General features: G+C 51.4%; 1 protein-coding gene across 6 annotated transcripts in view; it reads right to left on the bottom strand.

Annotated features, from left to right (window-relative positions):
- The window catches only part of RAP1GAP2 (RAP1 GTPase activating protein 2), a 202,277-nt gene that overhangs the window by 101,874 nt on the left and 81,371 nt on the right, over positions 1-19,032 (bottom strand). For all 6 annotated transcript variants that reach the window (XR_009491678.1, XM_059878465.1, XM_003587395.5 and 3 more), the window contains one exon: positions 4,245-4,329. Coding sequence is in view for 5 of the 6 variants with exons in the window: in XM_059878465.1 (XP_059734448.1) it covers positions 4,245-4,329 (85 nt within the window). In the remaining variant the exon portion in view is untranslated. The remainder of the gene's footprint in view (positions 1-4,244; positions 4,330-19,032) is intronic.

Here is a 19,032-nt window from a genome sequence, read left to right as displayed (position 1 = left end):
TGCCCTCAGACTAGCAAAGAGAGGGACAGAGGAGGCTAAGCGAGGGTCACCTCCCAGACTAGGCCTGGTGGGGCTCCAGAGACGAGTGCGACAATTCGGATCAAGGTCACACCAAGGCCCCGGCATCACCACCCTCAACAGAATGCCCGTGCACTTACTGCGAGCTAGAAAAGAATCAGGAGGGTCAACCCCACCCTCTTCAAGCCCAAAAGGTTGTTCTACGGTCATTCCTGGGGCGGGGGGTCGACCAACCCCCGTGCTAGACATTAGGGTCCCTTCCAAACTCCCCCACCGGCCTCCCCGCGAAGCCATCCTCACTCCTCTCCCCCACTAAGAAGCCACTGGACTCACTGCAGCGTGCCACATGCTGAGCCATATGGCTTCTTCTGCTCAGTTAAGGCCTCCCGAAGACAGCAGGTTCTTTGAGGGACAAGGACGGTGGCCTTGGTTTGACCCCACGGGGTCTGGCACAGCGCAGGAGATACACATGGCTCTCCTGAGTGCCGGGTGATCCATTTGGGTATGAAAACTGGATCATAAAAAACGTGAGCCTGGAAACGATGCACTGCATTCCCAGGAAGACAGCCCTCAGCCCTTCTCCCAGCCCACCCTACACCATCCACAGTTTGAATTCTGGCTGGGAACTGGGCTCACATTCTGCCCATCTGCTCAGCATTTCTTTGGTGGCTTTTTCTCAGTTTCATATTAGCAAGGGAAAAAAAAAAACAACCTTGAAAACCACAACACAAAGAGGTAGGGGAGGGGCAGAGAGGACCCCTTGGAGCAGGCATGCCAGTTGGGGGAAGGGACCTGCAGGGTGCTTCTCAGGCTGGAGGCCAGCTTCTGCTCCATCAGGCCCTTTCCAGTCGGGGGAGCAACTACAGGAGGGTTGTCCCTGGTGTGTGGGGTGGGATGAGAGCATTGTATCAAAAATGGTTTGTGTCTTAGAACTGAACTGACTCTATGGCCATAGAAGGAAGACAGCTATCTTCAGTGGGACCTTGGGGAAGTCATTTCCCACCTCCTGGCCTCCAACTTACCTGGAAAGGAAATGGATCACCACCCCTGAGATTTTGTGACTCCCAAGCTAATCAACACCAAAGGGGTTTCCCTGCCACCACTGCCCCAAGCCTGCAGTGCCAGGGAACCAAGTCAGACCCTCCTCCCCTGTCCAGATGCTGGCAGGGCGGGGGGCTGATGGAACTCCAGAGCCAGTGACCCCCTGGAGAGAGTCCAGCCTCCACCCCGTGGTGTCCCAGACCTCAGTGTCTGGGCTCAATCCCACCCTGCAGAGGACATCGCAGGTGGGAGCCCAGGTCCTCACAGGTGACTCCACGTGGAACTGATGGGGAGGGAGGAGGCTTCAGTCCATATATCAAAGAACACATATATCCGGGCTTAATTTAGAAAAGTGCCTGATGGTAGAGGAGACTCAAGCAAAACCAGAGGCGTGGAAGATAAGTGCCTGCTCCTCCAACCAGGATCCCAGTATCATCAACACATCATAAACATCTACCAGATGGACTTTCCTGGTGGTGCAGTGGATAAGAATCCGCCTGCCAATGCAGGAGACACAGGTTCGATGCCTGGGCCAGGAAGATCCCACAGGCCGCAGAGCAACTAAGCCTGTGAGCCACAACTACTAAGCCGTGCTCCGAAGCCTCAAGCCACAGCTACTGAGCCAGTGAGCTGCAACTCCTGAAGCCCATGCTCCGCAACAAGAGAAGCCATGGCAATGAGAAGCCTGCTCACAAAGAGCAGCAACAAAGAGCAGCCCCACTTGCTGCAACTAGAGAAAGTCCACGAAAAGCAACAAACACCCAGTGCAGCACAAAGTAAAAACAAATAAAATTATTTTTTTTAAAAAAACCATCCACCAGAATCAGGGACCCACAGAACGGGATGCAACTGCTGCCCTGAACTCAATGCTGGGATGCATCAGGCCAGCAACATGGCTTGGTAAGGGCAGTCCCCAGATGGCTGCTCCCCCTGTGCTGAGAAGACGAGACATAAGTGAGCATTGTAGTTTTGAGTAGCCGCCAGACCACTAACCCAGATCTGCCTGTCCCTCCCACCATGTCTCCAGCCTCCTCCGCACCAGCCTTCAACTTGGGGAGGCCACCCCAGGAATCTCTCATCAGCTGGCTCCATTCTCTCCCTGGAGAGTTCACCCACCCGTCCACCCCCAGCTTCAATTCCCCTGTCAGCAAAAATAACTCCGTGTTTTTACCTCCAGTCACACCCTTCTTCTGAGCCTGGCCCGCAAATACCCAGCTGCTCACTGACACCCTCATTGATGTCTCAGGCTTGTCCAACTCAGCACGTGGAACTTAAGCCCTCATTCTCTCTCCCGGGGCACTCCCTCTCAGAGCATGGCTGTAACATTTATGCAGTTGCTCCAAACCTGGGGCCTTCCTTGCCCCCTACCTCACCCCCAAATTCTCACATCTCACCACATAGGAAATGTGAGATCTGACCACTTCCGAACAACCTCACGGGCCCCTCAGAGTCAGGCCGCCATCCTCTCCCCACTGGACTCCTGCAGTGGCCTCCCAGCCCACCCCACTTCCACTCCGCTCCCTCCCACACAAGCCAGGGTGACTCTTCAAAAGCCATCTTACTCCTCGGACTAAAATCTTCAATGACTTCAGTGCCTCTAGTTAGGATAAAGCCCCAATTGTTTTTTCCTTTATTTAAAATATTTATTTATTTATTTGGCCGCTCCAAGTCTTAGTTGTGATGTATGGGATCTAGGAACCGCCTGCCAATGCAGGAGATGTAAGAGATGCGGGTTTGATCCCTGGGTTGGGAAGATCCCCTGGAGGAGGACATGGGAACCCACTCCAGTATCCTTGCCTGGAGAATCCCCATGGACAGAGGAGCCTGGCGGGCGGGCTACAGTCCATGGGGTCTCAAGGAGTCAGACATGACTGACTAAGCACAGACCAGTATGTGAGCACAGAGATGAGCATCCCACACCCAGTTCTGCAGAGCAAGGGGCTGAAACTGAGAATGGTGACCCGTTTCAGTATTGCCCTGTGCAAACAAGCCACCCCGACACCTGGTTCAGATGCCAGCACTGTGACTAGGCAGATGAAGATGGTCTGGATTTCAGTGCCCCTGGATACCCCCACCAGGAGGAGAGGAGAGCTGTCCTAGGTGGGCCCTGCACCCCACCCACTCCTGAATTCCTAATTCCACCAGGACGCAGGCTCTGACTGTCATTCCAGGATAGCTCTGTGCATGGTGGGCATTCAAAGTGGGATGGTAATGGGAAGATGGCTTTTATCTACTTCCTTTGAAGGTATCACTTTGCAACAGATTGGGTCAGGGAAGAGGGGGTACAACAGGGACTCACAGGAAAGAGATACCTAATTATTTCCCTGTGAGTCACTGCCTAGCAGAGCCTCAGGAGTGGGGCAGTGGCTGGCCTAGATGTCCCCTCAGCTGCCTCAGGAGGCAGGTGACTTCTTCAGAGCTGGTCATCACCTGGCAAAGGGTGAGGGAAGGAGGGAGGCGCAGTGCTGCCTAGAGAGCAATACTGGATGAGCCAAAGTTCCCCCTGAGGGCCAGCCCAGGCACATGTGGCCACCTGGCCAGGAAGACTGGCTGACAGAAGGGTGGGGGAGCTCAGTGTGGGGAGGATGAGGCCCCTCGGGGTCCTGGGACGCAATTTCCCACGAAAGAGACTTGCGAATGAAGTGCTAACAGGAGAATTACAGGTTCCCCAGAACCACCAGGGCAATCCTCCCATAGAGACTGGGGTGACAGAGCTACCTAGGAGGGCCAGTCAGAGGCAGGTTGACCAGCATACAAGAGTCATCCAAGTCCCAGGAGGGTCCCAGCCCACAGGACCCCTCCTTCCCCACCCCCAGGCAGCCCTTCTGAGAAGGTGACCCCATAAGGCACCCGGCCACATTCTGAGTGTCCCCGTGTAAGTGCCCCGCCTGGGCCCCTTGCTCCAGAATCTACAGCTCCACAAGGCCCCTCCCTAATCACCAGGCATCCTGCCCACCGCAGTCAACCAGTCTAGTTCCTCACCGCCCCCTGACACCCATGTATCTCACAGTCACACCTTCCTCCCGCACTGGTTATCTCAAGTGGACACTGCATCCAGAGGTGCGGGGAGGCTCCATGGCCCCCACGGAGGGGACAGAAGCAGCTGGGCCTGGGGCCAAAGTAAGAGGGCTCCCCCCTGCCCCCCTCAACGTCCCCTCCCCACTTACCAGCCCGAAGCCTCTTACCTTCATGGTGGGAGGCGCCGTGAGAGGAGGGGACAATGGCCGGTCTGGGAGGGTCACATCCGAGCTGTTGGCCAGCTCCTGCTTCCTGTGAGGAGACCACAGAACACGTAAGAGGTCAGAAGTGAGCAGGGGCCTGTCTGCACCTCCTCCCTCTCCTCTATCAGCAGCTAGGCTTAAGGACACAGGCTGACATGTGCAGAAAATAGAGTCAGTGTGCTTCTTGGCTGGGATGCACTCAAATCTAAGGCAGAGCTTACTCCCAGAGAGACCCCCTGCACCCACAGCATCAGTGTCACTTGTTAGAAAGACACATTCTCAGATGCACACCACACTCTCCAATGGCGGGGCCCAGGAATCTGTTTTAACAAGCTCTCCAGGTGACTGTGATGCTGAGGTCTGAGTGCCATGAGGCTAAAGAGACATGGGACTGGGAAGGAAAAAAAGAAGAGGGGGTAAACATTTTCAATTCATCCTCCCTGGGGGGCCCACTGTCCCTAAACACACACACATCCTGGTCAGACAGCTGACTTTGAAAAGACAGGGCTGCCTGCTGTGTAAGCTGCAGGTAAGACTTATTTTAGTCCATGTGGGCTAGGACCATGGAGAGGCAGCTAAACAGAGTTGTGTCTCCATGACAACACAATTGCGACAAGTCCGCTGCTCTCACACGCTCCCCACTTTCCATCTGGCCCTTGCTGGTGACCAGGGAGTGCTGGTTGACAGTCCAATCAGCAGGGAGAGTGTGTGCCATGGATAAGCCTTAGGAGCGACGGTTACACAACAGGGCCAGCTGGGCAGAACTGGGGGCCTCCCCGGACAAGGGACTCTGCTGTCCAGGACATGCCCCGGCTATCTCCTAGGACGGTACTAAGAGCTGAAGGAGACTGGACTGAGCCACAAAGCCCCCAGTTCTGCAATTGTTTCCTTCTCTAGAGCCCCACCCTGACACAGCCAGGAGTCAGACCCCAACCTGGTCTCACTTAAATGACCAAAGGACGCCCACCGCCACCTGGAGAAAACGCTTCTGAACTTTGTTCCAGTCCATGTCCTGCCAAAGGGGTGACAGCTCCAACCCCGAGTCCCCTTCATGAGAGCAGCCACATTCCCTACAGAGCCCCGCCCTCCATCTTTCCAGAGGAAACCCTGGCCCCGGGGCTCAGACACCAGCCCAGGCCAGCCCCCTCAGCCAGGCAAGCCCAGCTCCCCTGGCACACCCCCTACCCATCCCCGAAGCCCGTCCTCCAGGATGCCAGGTAAGCTGGCTGAGTGAACAGCTGGCTTCGCAGAGGATCCTTGTGACCCTGTTAACCTCATCCCTGCCAATCTCCCTTTCTGCTCCTCCATCTGCCTTCCTTCCTCCTTTCTTCCTGGACCTGGGGCTCACGCTGATAATTGGAGAGCGGGGTCCCCTCCCTCCTGATCCAGACTGTAACTAGGGCAAGAACCAAAGGGCCAACATTCAACACCCGTGTCTGTGCACGCACACGCTCACACACAATGGAACGGACGCAGCTCCTTCTGCTGCTCAGAGCCACCAGCCTCCCCTTCCTTTTAAGGCCTTAGGTGTTACCATTGTGGACAGTGCCCTCCTGCTCTGGCCCTCGCCTGCCTGTGGATCCAACAGAGCTGGGTTGGGAACAAGCTCGCTTCCTCCAGCCACTCTACCCTCTCCAAGCAGCCCCTGCTCCCCCTCAATGGGCCTGAGCCCCAAGAGGGAAAGGAAAGAAGAGGAAGGATGCTCAGGGAAGACGAGCATCACCCTCAGATCCCCTGAGATGGAGATGGACAGGGCAGCTCCTTGGTGGGACAGGCAGCCTGGAAAGGAGAACCATGCAAGGAAGGGACGGGAGTCAAGCTGCCAGTCCGAGTCTACAGGATTGTGTGAGGTCAGCTGAGGACCCCTGGCTCACTCTGCTGGAGATGGTTTGTGGGCACACTTGACCAACTGCCACCCTGGTTCTCCAGAAACAAACCCTAGAGCAGAGCCATGCCAGCACGTTTTTAATATCAGTGGTCAGGGGACCCTTTATACACAGTCACACTATGCAGTTCTCTCCGTACGTTGGGAACCAGAGCAGATAAGATTATCACCTGGGTCTCTGAACTCCAGGCAAAGGGCTCCATACCCAACCCTGGTGGGCTGAGTCCCTTTCCCATGTGTTAGGTGCTCAGTCACGTCCAACTCTTCATGACCCCTCAGACTGTAACCCGCCAGGCTTCTCCGTCCATGGAATTCTCCAGGCAAGGATACTGGAGTGGGTTGTCATTTCCTTCTCCAGGGGATCTTCCCAACCCAGAGATTGAACCCAGGTCTCCTGCATTGCAGGTGGATTCTTTACCACCTGAGCTGCCAGGGAAGCCTTCCTCTCCCCTGAGCCAGCCTGTTCTCCCTGGACAAGTCTCCAGGGAGTGGTGAGGACTATTAGGTGGGGAGCACAGGGCATCTGCCAGTGTGATTTCCCAAATGATGCCTAGAGCTGGAAGCTGCTGGAGCAGGAAGGAGCATCCGTGGCTATCAGCCTCTTGTGAGCTCCAGGGCGCCATTCCAGACTCCAGAAGGAACACCTGGCTGGGCAGAAGGCATGACCACTGCCCTCAAAAAGATCAGAACCCAGAGCACATCGGCGCTGATGGCTACAAATTAGAATCTACCCGCCTTGGTACCTAGATGGCTTGGAGTGGCTCTTATGGGAGGGGACGGGCCACATTGCACCAACCCTACTCTCCACTCCAGCTCTCCCTCTAAGAGCCAAAGTATGTATTTAAGAGCTAACTGCCTGTTACATAGTGAAGTAAGTCAGAAAGAGAAAAACAAATATATATTAACGCAAATATGTGGAATCTAGAAAAATGGTACCAATGAATCTATTTACAGGACAGGAATAGAGACACAGACATAGAAAGCAGACTTGTGGACACAGTGTGGGAAGGAGAGGGTGAGACGAACTGAGAGTGCAGCACTGACACATATACACTCAGTTCCATTCAGTCGCTCAGTCGTGTCTGACTCTGCGACCCCATGAATCGCAGCACGCCAGGCTTCCCTGTCCATCACCAACTCCTGGAGTTCACCCAAACCCACGTCCATCGAGTCAGTGATGCCATCCAGCCATCTCATCCTCTGTCGTCCCCCTCTCCTCCTGCCCCCAGTCCATTACCATACATAAAACAGATAGCTAGTGGGAAGCCGATGGATAACACGGGGACCTCGACTCAGTGCTCTGTGAAGACCTAGAGGGGCGAGATGCGGTGGGCGTGGGAGGGAGGTTCCAGAAGGAGGGGACGTGTGTACACTTACGGCTGATTCACACTGTTGTAAGGCAGAAACCAACACAACACTGCAAAGCAACTATCCTCCAAAAACAGGGAAAAATAACAAGTGCTAGTGAGGGGTTGAACTGTGAACTCAAAGATATTTTCAAGTCTTAACCCACAAGTGAACATGACTTTGTTTCGAAATAGGGTCTTTGCCCACTCCAGTACTCTTGCTTCGAAAATCCCATGGACAGAGGAGCCTGGTGGGCTGCGGTCCATGGGGTCGCTAAGAGTCGGACACGACCGAGCGACTTCACTTTCACTTTTCGCTTTCATGCACTGGAGAAGGAAATGGCAACCCATTCCAGTGTTCTTGCCTGGAGAATCCCAGGGACGGGGGAGCCTGGTGGGCTGCCATCTATGGGGTCGCACAGGGTCAGACATGACTGAAGCAACTTAGCAGCAGCGGCAGCAGGGTCTTTGCAGATGTAGTGAAGTTAAGCTGAGGTCATTAGGATGACTCCTTAATTCAATATGACCAGTATACTTAGAAGAGGAGAAGGTGGCCACAAGAAGACACAGACACACGGGGAGATGCCATGTGACAACAGGAACAGAGGCTGAAGTGAAGCAGCTGGAACTCCAAGAGTTGCCAAGGACTGCAGACCACCATGAGAAGCTACAAGAGCCAAGGAAGGATTCTTGCCCGGAGGCTTCAGGAGGCGCATGGCCCCACTGACACCTTGATTTCGGACTTCTAATCTCTGGAACTGAAATGAATATCTGTTGTTTTAAACTGCGTGGCCTGTAGTACTCGGTTAGAGCAGCCCCCAGAAACAAATACACTGCCCAAGCTCCACGTCCTAGCCTTGGCTTTGTAACCGGAGGACCAAAAACAAAGAGCGTGAAATCCCTGCTTCAGCCTCAGTCCCCTTGCTATGGTCAGCTGGGCTCAACCTGGTCCTGCCCCAGCCTTCACCACCAATGGCATCTGTGTGTGAGCCACCCTTCCAAGGACAGCCAGGCCCAGCCTCACCACCAGCTGGTGCTAAGATAAGGCAGAGTAAGAACACGGTGCTCAGTGCAATTCCAGCCCTTTCTCAGGCAAACATATCACACAGACCAGGTGGTGAAAGTGACATGATTATATCAAGCGATAACCTTGAATCTGTTCTAATGTACAATAAGCCAAAGGTAAACTATTAGCAGAAGTGGTATCCTCACTATTCTTTGTAATGACTTTCTTGTAACCCACAGTGATCTTGACACGTGTCATGGCAGTGAGGTTGAAAACTGCCTCTCCAGCCAAGCCAGCTCACAGGCAGCCCTAAGGTGGTAGGGTCCCAGACCCACAAAGGGACCCACAAGAGGCGGGGTTGGTGATGGAGGCAGAGGAGGGAAGGAGCCCAGAGCTGCCTGGTCCTCTACTTTGGGATTCTTTTCCCAGCTGGGAAGGCTCAGGGAGACCCAGGGAAGGGGGGGTCCTAGCTGGCTTTGTGCTGTGCTTTGTCACTCAGTCGTGTCCAACTCTTTGCAATCCCATGGACGGTAGCCCACCAGGTTCCTCTGTCCATGGGGATTCTCCAGGCAAGAATATTGGAGTGGGTTGCCATGCCCTCCTCCAGGGGATCTTCCCAACCCAGGTCTCCCACATGGCAAGGGGATTCTTTACTGACTGAGCCACCAGGGAGGCCCTAGCTGGCTTCAGTCAAATGTAAGTCTCAGGAGGAAATGCTCAAAGAGCCAGGAGAGGAAGAGGAGAAACCACAGGGATGATTCACCCAGATAGGGCTGGTCACGGGGAACTGGGCAGAGCCCCCCAGGCCAAGGGCCCCCAGGTCCTCGCCTCTGGCCTCCAGTGGCCCTGCCCCTGACCATCTGTAGCCACTGCAGTTCGCCTCTCTCACATTTCTATGAAAAGCGACCTACACTAAGAATCAAGAGATTCCCGGGCTCAAGTTTGTCTCTACCTGCTACCCCACTGTGTGACCTTGGTGAAGTTACCTCATCTCTCTGTGCCCCACTTCCTTCCTCTGCAAAGATGGGGTGAGAATGTTCTGACGCATTAAACACACGTGCGTGTGCGTGCTAAGTCGCTTCAGTCGTGTCTGACTATGCGACCCTGTGGACTGTAGCCCACCAGGCTCCTTTGTCCATGGGATTCTCCAGGCAAGAATACTGGAGTGGGTTGCCATAATGGCTGCGAAATAAAATAGGGAGTCCTATACAAATGGAGACCATTATTACTATAAGTCATACAATGGTGATCAGGTTACTAAGTGAAAAGAGAGAAGCAAGGGTCCAGGGCTATTTACACATCTTTGAAAACATCTCTGGCATCTCAAATAAGCACCAGTTCTAGCCCCGGGGATCTACCACCAGGGTCATAACCATCGGTTAATAATCAACAACAGGAAAAAAAAAACCTGTAGCAGCTGGTAGCTCTGAGGCCAGGTTTAAGCCCTCCCCCTGGCACAGGGCTTCTCCCAAACCAACATACTCCCTTGTCGGCATCGACCACTACTCCAGCTCCACAGCCCCCCTCCCAGGTTCCATCCTGGTTTCTCTTGCTTTCCAAGTAGCCAACCTAGAGAGATGCAGACAGCTGGCTGCTATGCGGAGCTTCCCAGGAAAATCAAACCAAAGGCAATGATACACTTTATCACAAAATAGATGCAAATAACTCAAGCATCCATCAGCGGAAGAATGAACAACCAAAACACGGTCCTTCTGCACTGTGGAATATTACTCAGCCATAAAAACGAGTGAAGCACCGATCCATGCTGTGACATGGACGGACCTCAAAGGCACGCTAACTAACGGGAACCAGAAACAAAAGGCCACCCGTTGCACGATTCCATTTATAGGAAATGTCTAAAATAGGCAAATCCAGAGACAGAAAGCAGATGAGTAGTTGCAAGGGTCGGGGCAAAAGGAGAAGGGATGGGGAGGCTCTGCTCATGGGTACAGGGTTTCTTCTTTGAGGTGATAAAAATGTCCAGGAACTATGCAGTGGGGATGGTTGCAGAGCTTTGTGAAAATACTAAAAATCACTGAATCGCACACTTTAAAAGGATGAATTTCATGGAATATAAATTATATTTCAATTTTTTTAGAAAGAAATAAGAGTGAAGAGGCTGAATGGGCTCCATTTCGGTCACTTCTCCTGCTTAATTTTCTTCTCTGGCTGCCTTTTGATGGCCCCGGGGCCCCAGACGGTATGCAGATTCTAGCTTTCTGGCCATGCTAAAGATGCTGAGTATGGTTTCCTGACCAGTCCCACCTACTGAAAGCAATGCTTCTCTTCCCATTCCCAGCATCCTTCAGTACTGATTCTTGCAACACAGTGCTTAACACCTTAGGAGAGAGTTTTAGAGTTCCAACTTTTCACACTTCCGCATCCTGCATAACCAACTAGACCATAAACAATAGGAAATAACATAACACAAATTTTTTCAAAAACTTCCAGAGAAATCATCGTAAGAAGAAGACACAATGGAAAGAAAAGGGAATTAGAAGCCAGGACTGGCTCCCACCAGCTCTAACCCTGACAAACTGGAAACCTCAGTCTTGGTATCTGTTTTCCTCTCTACAGAACAAGCAGGCTAACTCCAACTCCTATTCCCTCCACAGGACTCGGAAAATTGCACTCAACTCCTCAGTATGACTAGAGTCTTAGTCTTTCGTACTGGCAGAAAACCGCGTGGTCACTGGACAAGCCAGGCCGAGTGGGGAGACGAACAGAGACCAGGCTAGGTGTGGGCTGGGGGTCCCTGCCCAGAGGAATCCACTTTGCTGTCTGCAGAGACCCAAGGTCAGTGGCACAATCATGTAGCCCTCATTCCAGTGACCAGCAGTGCTGGGGAGTCCCCGTGGTTGGGAAACATGTCTGAGAACTTCTGTCCATCATGGTAGGATAGCCTGGCAGACACTGGAGTAGAGGGTCAGGCTCCAACCTCAAGGGAGGCAGGGAGGCCGTGTGCACAGTGAACCTACATGGGGGGTATTCTAGCCCAATAGACCTGGATCTGCATTCCAGCGCACCGGCATGCTGTGTGGGTTTGACCAGGTTACTTCGCCTGACCCCACCTCAGCTTCCTCATCTGTAAAATGGTATAATATTTGCCCCCTTGGATGGTTTGAATAAGGCCTGGAAAGCACTTAGCTCAGCACGTGGTCCATGGCAAAAACATAATTCCTGGCCACCAATGTCGTTGCCAAAGCTGCCCTCAGTTGAGTCAGAGGAATGGCCTTGGGTGGGCGGAGCACCAAGGCAGAGAGTCAATTAGAGGGCAGAGACGGGGCAGGAGGGCCTGCTTCAAACCTGGGGGAACCTGGAGGCGCGTCCAGCCACGGTGTGTGCACCTCCAGGTCAAGCACAAGGCTTGATTCCAAGGCCCTGGGGCACAGGCTGGAGGTGAGGATGTTACTGTTTGCGCTGTGCTGAGGCTGATGTAGAAGGGGAGAAGGACGCCAGCCCAGCAGAACAGGCCGGGGGCAGAGGGAGGGAAGCAGGTACAGGATTCAGGAATGAGAGGCTCCAACTGGTGGAGAGGCTGAGTCCCCATCCCCCTCTGAGAGCCCCTTGGGAAAGAGCAGGTGTTGCTCACCTGTCAGCACCTGGCAGGCTGGCTTTAGTGACACATCCCATCCCTGGGCATACTCTGAGAAGAGCCAGGAGAGTCAAGCACACCTCTGGACCTTTGAAGATGTAAAACTCCCCCAGGTAGTACAACACTCACTTCATCCCACGGTGCCCATCCAACCCCAGGGTCCATGCAGAGACCAGCAGCCCAGGGAGAAACTAAGAGAAGCTACCCTACCACTTAATCATGGTGACAAGGACTCTGAGGCCCAAAGAGGCAGAAGGAGATGCCCAAGCCCCATGGCCAGCCTCTCTCTTCTTCTGGGAAGAGGCACGGCTCCCCAGTCCCCTTAGCACGAGTGTGGGAGGTGAGCAGGTCACATCTCAGGAAGAACCCGAGGAACCAAACATTGTTGGTTCCTGGACAAACATTTGTAAAGGACGAGTGCCAGGGCCCTGTGCGAGGTGAGGGGCTGAGCAGGGGCCCCGGAGATGCTGGCGTGCGGGTGTGCAGGAGGTGTGCCCGTTGTGACTCAACCGCAGGCCCGCCACGTGGGACCAGGGGAAGCCTGGGCAAAGCTCCCTGCGTGCAGCTGCAGGGAACATGCTGGCTTCTCTCTGGGCATGTAGGGAGAGGATGGCACTGCTCTTTCCAGGAGGCCTGTGAATCCCTGCATTGAGCCAGTGGTAGGAGAAAGGGCAGGCGCCAAGACGAACACACGACAGGGCAAACCAGCCATGAGGATCGGCCATGGCTCCCGGCCGGCGGGGGCGGGTGACGCAGCCTCCCTCCACCCTGGCATGACAGCTCAGCGCTGATGGACCAACCCGCCCACACAGGCAAACCTCCACACTCCTGGGAAAACATGCCTTTACTGAACAGACAAGCTTTAGACCCGACTGGTGCCGGCGGGTTCACGCATGAGTAAGAGGAGACTCAGAGGGGTTCTGTGTGGGCCTGAGGCTCACAGAGCCAGAAAATTGGAGAGTTGGGCCTCCACCCCAAGATCTCCGACTCCATTTCCATGGCTCCTCCCGGTCACAAAGGGAAAGCCAGCTCTGCCCAGCCCAAGATCTATAATCTGAAAGGAGAACACGGGCCAGCACCTTCCATGGCCTTTAAGCTTGAGCTCCTGTGAACCAAAGGTGGGTTGTGTGTCAGTGCGGGTGGTGAGGTCAGGATTATTTACAAGCATCTGAGAAGACAATCCAGGCAGGAGAAGTGAAAATGCAGAAGCCATCCTGAAGGCCCAGCGCACCCACGTGAAAGACCCTTCTGCCAAATGTGCGCTGTAGGTTACAGGTTAAAACAGACATAGAACAAAGTGCTGTGGGGACACTGGGAAGAGGGGGCCAGGTCTCCTTGGGAGATCAGCTAAGGTAACGGAGGAGGTGACAGCCGAGCCAGACCTGGAGGGAAGAGCCAGCATCTGCCTGGGAAAGAAAGAGAAAGGAGAAAGGCCCTGAACAGAGGCACAGAGGAGGGGAAGCCGAGAGACTATGGAGCCTCAGAAGAAACACACTGCTGGCACTTAGCAGGCCCCCATAAAAGAAGAGTGAAAACCAGCAAGCAGTCCTTGGGGCTTATCATCTACGGGGTACTGTTGAAAATGACCCACATATCCTTTCTCACTTCATACTAACAAAACCCTCTGCAGCAAATATCATTAACCCCACTTCACAGATGGAGAAACTGAGACTCTGAGAGGTTAAGTTACTCGCCCAGGGTCCCAGAGCAGGGAAGCAGCAAAGCTTAGACCCACGCAGTCTGGCTCCACAGTCCACGATGTATACCACTGTGCCAACCAGACTGCCTGCAAAAGCGGCAGCCCACTCATGAAGAGCATTCTCAGTACACTTGCTCAGAGTTGGGGGCACGCCTCCCTGCGGGCACCCAAGGTGATCTGGGGCACTCTTTATTGCAACTGTCCCTTATTGACCTTTTACACTGACCTTCTAATTGTGGCAGGCCACCCTAATCTTCCTTTTATGGTAGTGACATAACGTTGCCTTCTAAAACGAGTTCATTCAAGATTTTAAAACTAAGCCAGTCAAGGCAACTAGTAAGTAATAGATACAGGTGTGACACTGACATGACAGAAGCAGTGAAGGTGGTTTGGGAAACAGGCACTGAGCAATCTGAACTCTGCCTCATGGGCAGAGGGGAGCGTGGAGGTGGAAGGCAGGCAGCTGCCCTGCAGGGCTTTGCTGGAGGGCTCCAGGGAGCAGAGGAGGATGCAGTGACCGGAAGGGCAGGGGCGCAGGGAGGACCAGAGTGGGAGGGGCTCCACTCTGCTTACAGTCACAAAAAAGAAATGAAAGGGTCATATACATCAGGATTTCAGAAGCAAAGTGAAGAGCCCCTGGTGACTGAGAAAAGAAGGAAGAGACAGCCGAAAATGTGCAAAGACTTGGGTAGCAGAGAACTGAATGAGTGATGCTTCACGACACAGATGGAGGAGGAGAGCTGGGTTTGCAGAGGCGGAAGATAAAGCATCCATTCTGTAGCTCAGGAGCCCCTGGGAGCCCCAGGTTAGATCAGAAAAGAAGTGCAGCCTAAACAGAGAGACAGGTGTAAGGAGAACAGAGGCAGAGGCCACAGGAGGAGAGGAGGCCCCCAGGGAGGACAAGCAGGGCTGAAAAGGCAAAAAGAACAGAAGCCCTCAGCAGGACAGCAAAGGAGAGGTGAGAGGGAGGACCATGCCCAGATGGAGTTTGAAAGCCAAGGGAAGGGCAAGTGCCAAGGAGGCAATGGTGGGCAAGTCACCCCGTCATCCAAGAGGCTCTATTTCCAAAGCATGGAGGAGATAATCTACCTGCCGTGTCATCCCGCCCCTCACACACTGCATCACTTGAAAACTGCTGAGTGAGCAGCTGCCCTCACGTGGTCAGCGGTTCTGCTTGGCGCTGCCTGGTCTCAACTGAGGGAGCTACATCATGGTCACAGCAAAGGCAGCCAGCTCACAAGGTCATGGCCCCAGACAGCTTCAGAATCAAAATCATAAAGCCATGGAGTCACAAAGGCACAGAATATCAGCATTTCCCAAGCAGTGAGTATTTCTTGACCCAGATAAGCAAGTTCATGGGTGCTTATTTCATGACTCAGTTTGGACACAGGACAGTATCACAGTAAAAAATAATTTTTAAGCAGTTCTCTCTCACTTCTTTTAGGACAGATGGACAGAAATATGGATATAGATGTAGAGATGGAGACAGATATACTCTTTTTTAACTCTTTATTTTGTATTGGGTATAACTGATCAACAATGCTGTGATCGTTTCAGGTGAAGAGCAAAGGGACTCAGCCACACATATACATGTATCCATTCTCCCCTGAACTCCCTTCCCATCCAGGCTGCCACATAACATTAAGTAGAGTTCCATGCATTATACAAGAGGTCCTTGTTGGTTATCCATTTTAAATATAGCAGAGTGTACACGTCCATCCCAAACTCAGTAACTATCCCTTCGCCCTCATCCTTTCCCCTGGTAACCATAAGTTCATTCTCTAAGTCTGTTGAATCTCTTCCTGTTTAATAAATTCATTTGTATCATTTCTTTTTAGATTCCACATATATGGGTTATCACATGGTATTTCTCCTTCCTGAGACAGATATACTCTTAAGCCTGCTGAGACTTTATGATGAACATATCAGACTGACCACATGCATTTATTTAGCTTCTTCTGGAAGCCCCTTAAAAAATGTGAAATGACAAAAGCAAATGCAACAGAAGAGGAAAATCCAGCCCAGAAGAGATTACAAGTTCCTGGAAGAAGGATGGGGGATGGATGACCTGGGCTAATGTCTGAAACGTGAAACACAAAGTCTTTGGACCCCAACCTTTCACTTCCTCACCAACCACATGACCTCACCAACTGCCACCACCATGAGAAACTGAACCATCCCTGAGAAAAGACAACATCTGAGTTCCCCCAGTGGAAAGGGCAGCTTGCTACCCAGTTATCACCCTGCATGGAAGCCCCCAGGTGGCATGCCAGCCCAAATACACAGGGCTTCTAACCCACTTTCAGTACCTCACTTTGACGACCGAGGTACAGCTAAGGATGGCTAGACTTTTGAGGAAGTCCCCCAACACAAGCAAGAGACATCCAAATAAACAAGTGGAACCTGAAAAAAACAAGGCAAGGAACCAATGGAGACTTCCAAATACGCTGTAAAGCAGTAGTCTCAGCTATCAGACGAGAGTTCATGTGCACGACACAAGGAAAGAATGCTATAAAGATGGAATGATCAGGAAAGAAAGAAATCTTAGAAAAGAGAAATATGATTGGAAGGCTAAGTTGAGGAAGCCTTCCAAAAAGTAGGACAAAAAGATAAAAATATAGAAAGTAAAAGAGAAAGTGTAAAAACATCAGAGGATCCGATACCTTCCCAAAAGGAAGAGGAAAATAGAAGAGCGGAGTTGTGGCATCTAGTCTCCAAAGGTGGCCTCCTGATGAGTGTATCTCTTGGTATTAATGCACTTGGACCCTCCCCGCTGCCGCCTCGAATCTGAGCTGGCCCTGTGACTCAGTTTGGACCGAAGGACTGAGAAAGAAGTAACATTACTTAACTTCCAAGGCTGAGTCATAGGAACCCTTGAAGGTTCCATCGCAATCTCTAGGAACATTTGCTCTAGGGAAAGCAAGGCAGCATGTAAGAAGCCTGACTCTCCTGAGATTACCGAGCTATGGTTAACAGATGGAGAGGTTGCATGGAGAGACACCCAGCCCACTCTCAGATGTCCCAGACATCTCAGTCCATACAAGTGAAGAAACCATCTTGGACAATTCAGCCCCAGCAGATGCCATGAAAAGTACCAAGGAATCAAACCAGAACCAAGGTTCAAGACATATGGCCCCAGCTGAGCATCCCAATCACCTCCATCTATCTGAGCCACCCACACATGAGGTATCAAACTCTGTGGAGCAGAGATAAGCCATCCATCACCAATGTGCCCTACCTGAAACCCTAATCCATAGAATTTGAGCATAATAAAATGGTTGATGCTTAGAGAACAAACATATGGTTGCCAGGGGGAAGGGTGGGGGAAAGGGATAGTTAGGGAGTTTGGGATGGACAGGTACGCACTGCTATATTTAAAATGGATAACTCTGCTCAAGGCTATGTGGCAGCCTGGGGGAGAACGGATATGTGTAGATGTATGGCTGAGTCCCTTTGTTGTCCACCTGAAACTATCACAACATTGTTAATCAGCCATACTCCAACACAAAATTAAAAGTCTAAAAAAAATAAAATATAAATAAATTTGTAAATGGTTATTGTTTCATCTTAAAAGGAGAAACTTAACAGAGAATCAGTACAAGCACACTTCCCAGAACTGGAGGAAGGACTTGAATCTCTGGGTCCACTAAACGGCCAGCACAGCAAATGACAAGGGATCCACCCCAAATATTGTCAGGACATTTCAGAATGCCTGGGTAAATGAAAAATTCTCAACGACTCCAGAAAGAAAATGTAAAAACACACCATATACAAAGGAATGTAAATCAGTACATCATCAGACTTTTCAACAGCAGTTCAGAATCTGGTATAAACAATGATACAATACCTTCAAAACTCTGGAGGAATATTCTTTTCAACCTACTATTTTATATCCAGGCAAACTATCTAGCAACTTTGAGAGTAGAACAAAGATATTCTGAAATATGAAAAAGCCCCCCAAAATTACCACCTTGAACATTTCCTGTTAGATATAACTGCCAGGATGTCCAATGGGTATAAGCTTTTGGTGAGGGAAAAAATGCTATTAAAGGAATTATGGTAGAAAAAAATAAAAATAGAAAATGGAAAAAGGTACATAGAAAATTACACAAATGGAGGAAACATGAGTTAATCATTAACCCTAGGAAAAATACAAGGTTATACAAGAAGGGACACACATTTATAGCACCCTCTTTGGCTCAACAATAAATAATATTTACACAATTATAATAAGTAAACATGGACTATTGAATCAAACAACAACAACAAAAAATGGTGATAGTGGACGGATACATTGCTTACTAAGGGACCACAGGTCTTTACTGAATTCCTGGTAAGACCTGGGAAAGAAGAGGCATCCCCACCAACCCACCCACCTCCAGAGTTCCCAGCACAGGGGTGCGTTAAACCACCCAACTGTCTGTCAGCACTGGAAGTCACCCGATCACAGAGCATACCAGCCTCCCAGCTAATCCATCATTCCAAGACTCTGCCTCTTTATTTTTTAAACAATTTAAAAATTTTTATTTATTTATTATTTTTGGCTGCAGTGGGTCTTCATTGCTGTGCACAGGTTTTCTCTAGCTGTGGCGAGCAGGAGCTACTTCCTGATTGCAGTTTGCTTCTCACTGTGGTGGATTCTCTTGTTGCAGAGTGCAGGTTCTGGGCATGCAGACTTGAGTAGCTGCAGTGCACGGGCTTAGCTGACCCAAGGCATGTGGACTCTTCCCAGGAGAGGGGTCAAACCAGTGTCCCCTGCATTGGCAGGTGGATTCTTAACCACTGGACCACCTGGGAAGACTCTGCCTCTTAATTAAGCAGAGTCTGAAGAAGACTCTGCCTCTTAATTCTTAACTCTTCTGAAGAAGTTATTACTTGGTTAGGATTAGGATTAAGGATTAGATTAAGGATTCTCATCACTGGTTCAAACTAAATGATAGTCTCAAGGGGGAGAGATCATAGTATTTCAGAGTATGTATATCTTCAATTAATAATGTTATTCCCTATCTGAAAGTTTCACTCATTAGAAAAAACAAGCGCTCAGAGCTATTTTCCAGGACTGAGACAAGGCACATGGCCCTCCCTCATTCCTGCATCACTGGGAGATGAATGTTCAGGGCAAGGAGGATCCACCTGGGGCCGAGTAATCACCCATAGCTGACTCAGCCCACAGGAGCAAGGGCTACAATCTCATTTTACCAACAACGTGCTCTAACCTAGC

This window comes from Bos taurus, chromosome 19 (assembly GCF_002263795.3).
Source record: "Bos taurus isolate L1 Dominette 01449 registration number 42190680 breed Hereford chromosome 19, ARS-UCD2.0, whole genome shotgun sequence".
Lineage (NCBI taxonomy): Eukaryota > Metazoa > Chordata > Mammalia > Artiodactyla > Bovidae > Bos > Bos taurus.
The sequence above is the reverse complement of the archived record's forward strand: the minus strand, read 5'-3'. Positions and strand labels throughout refer to the sequence as shown.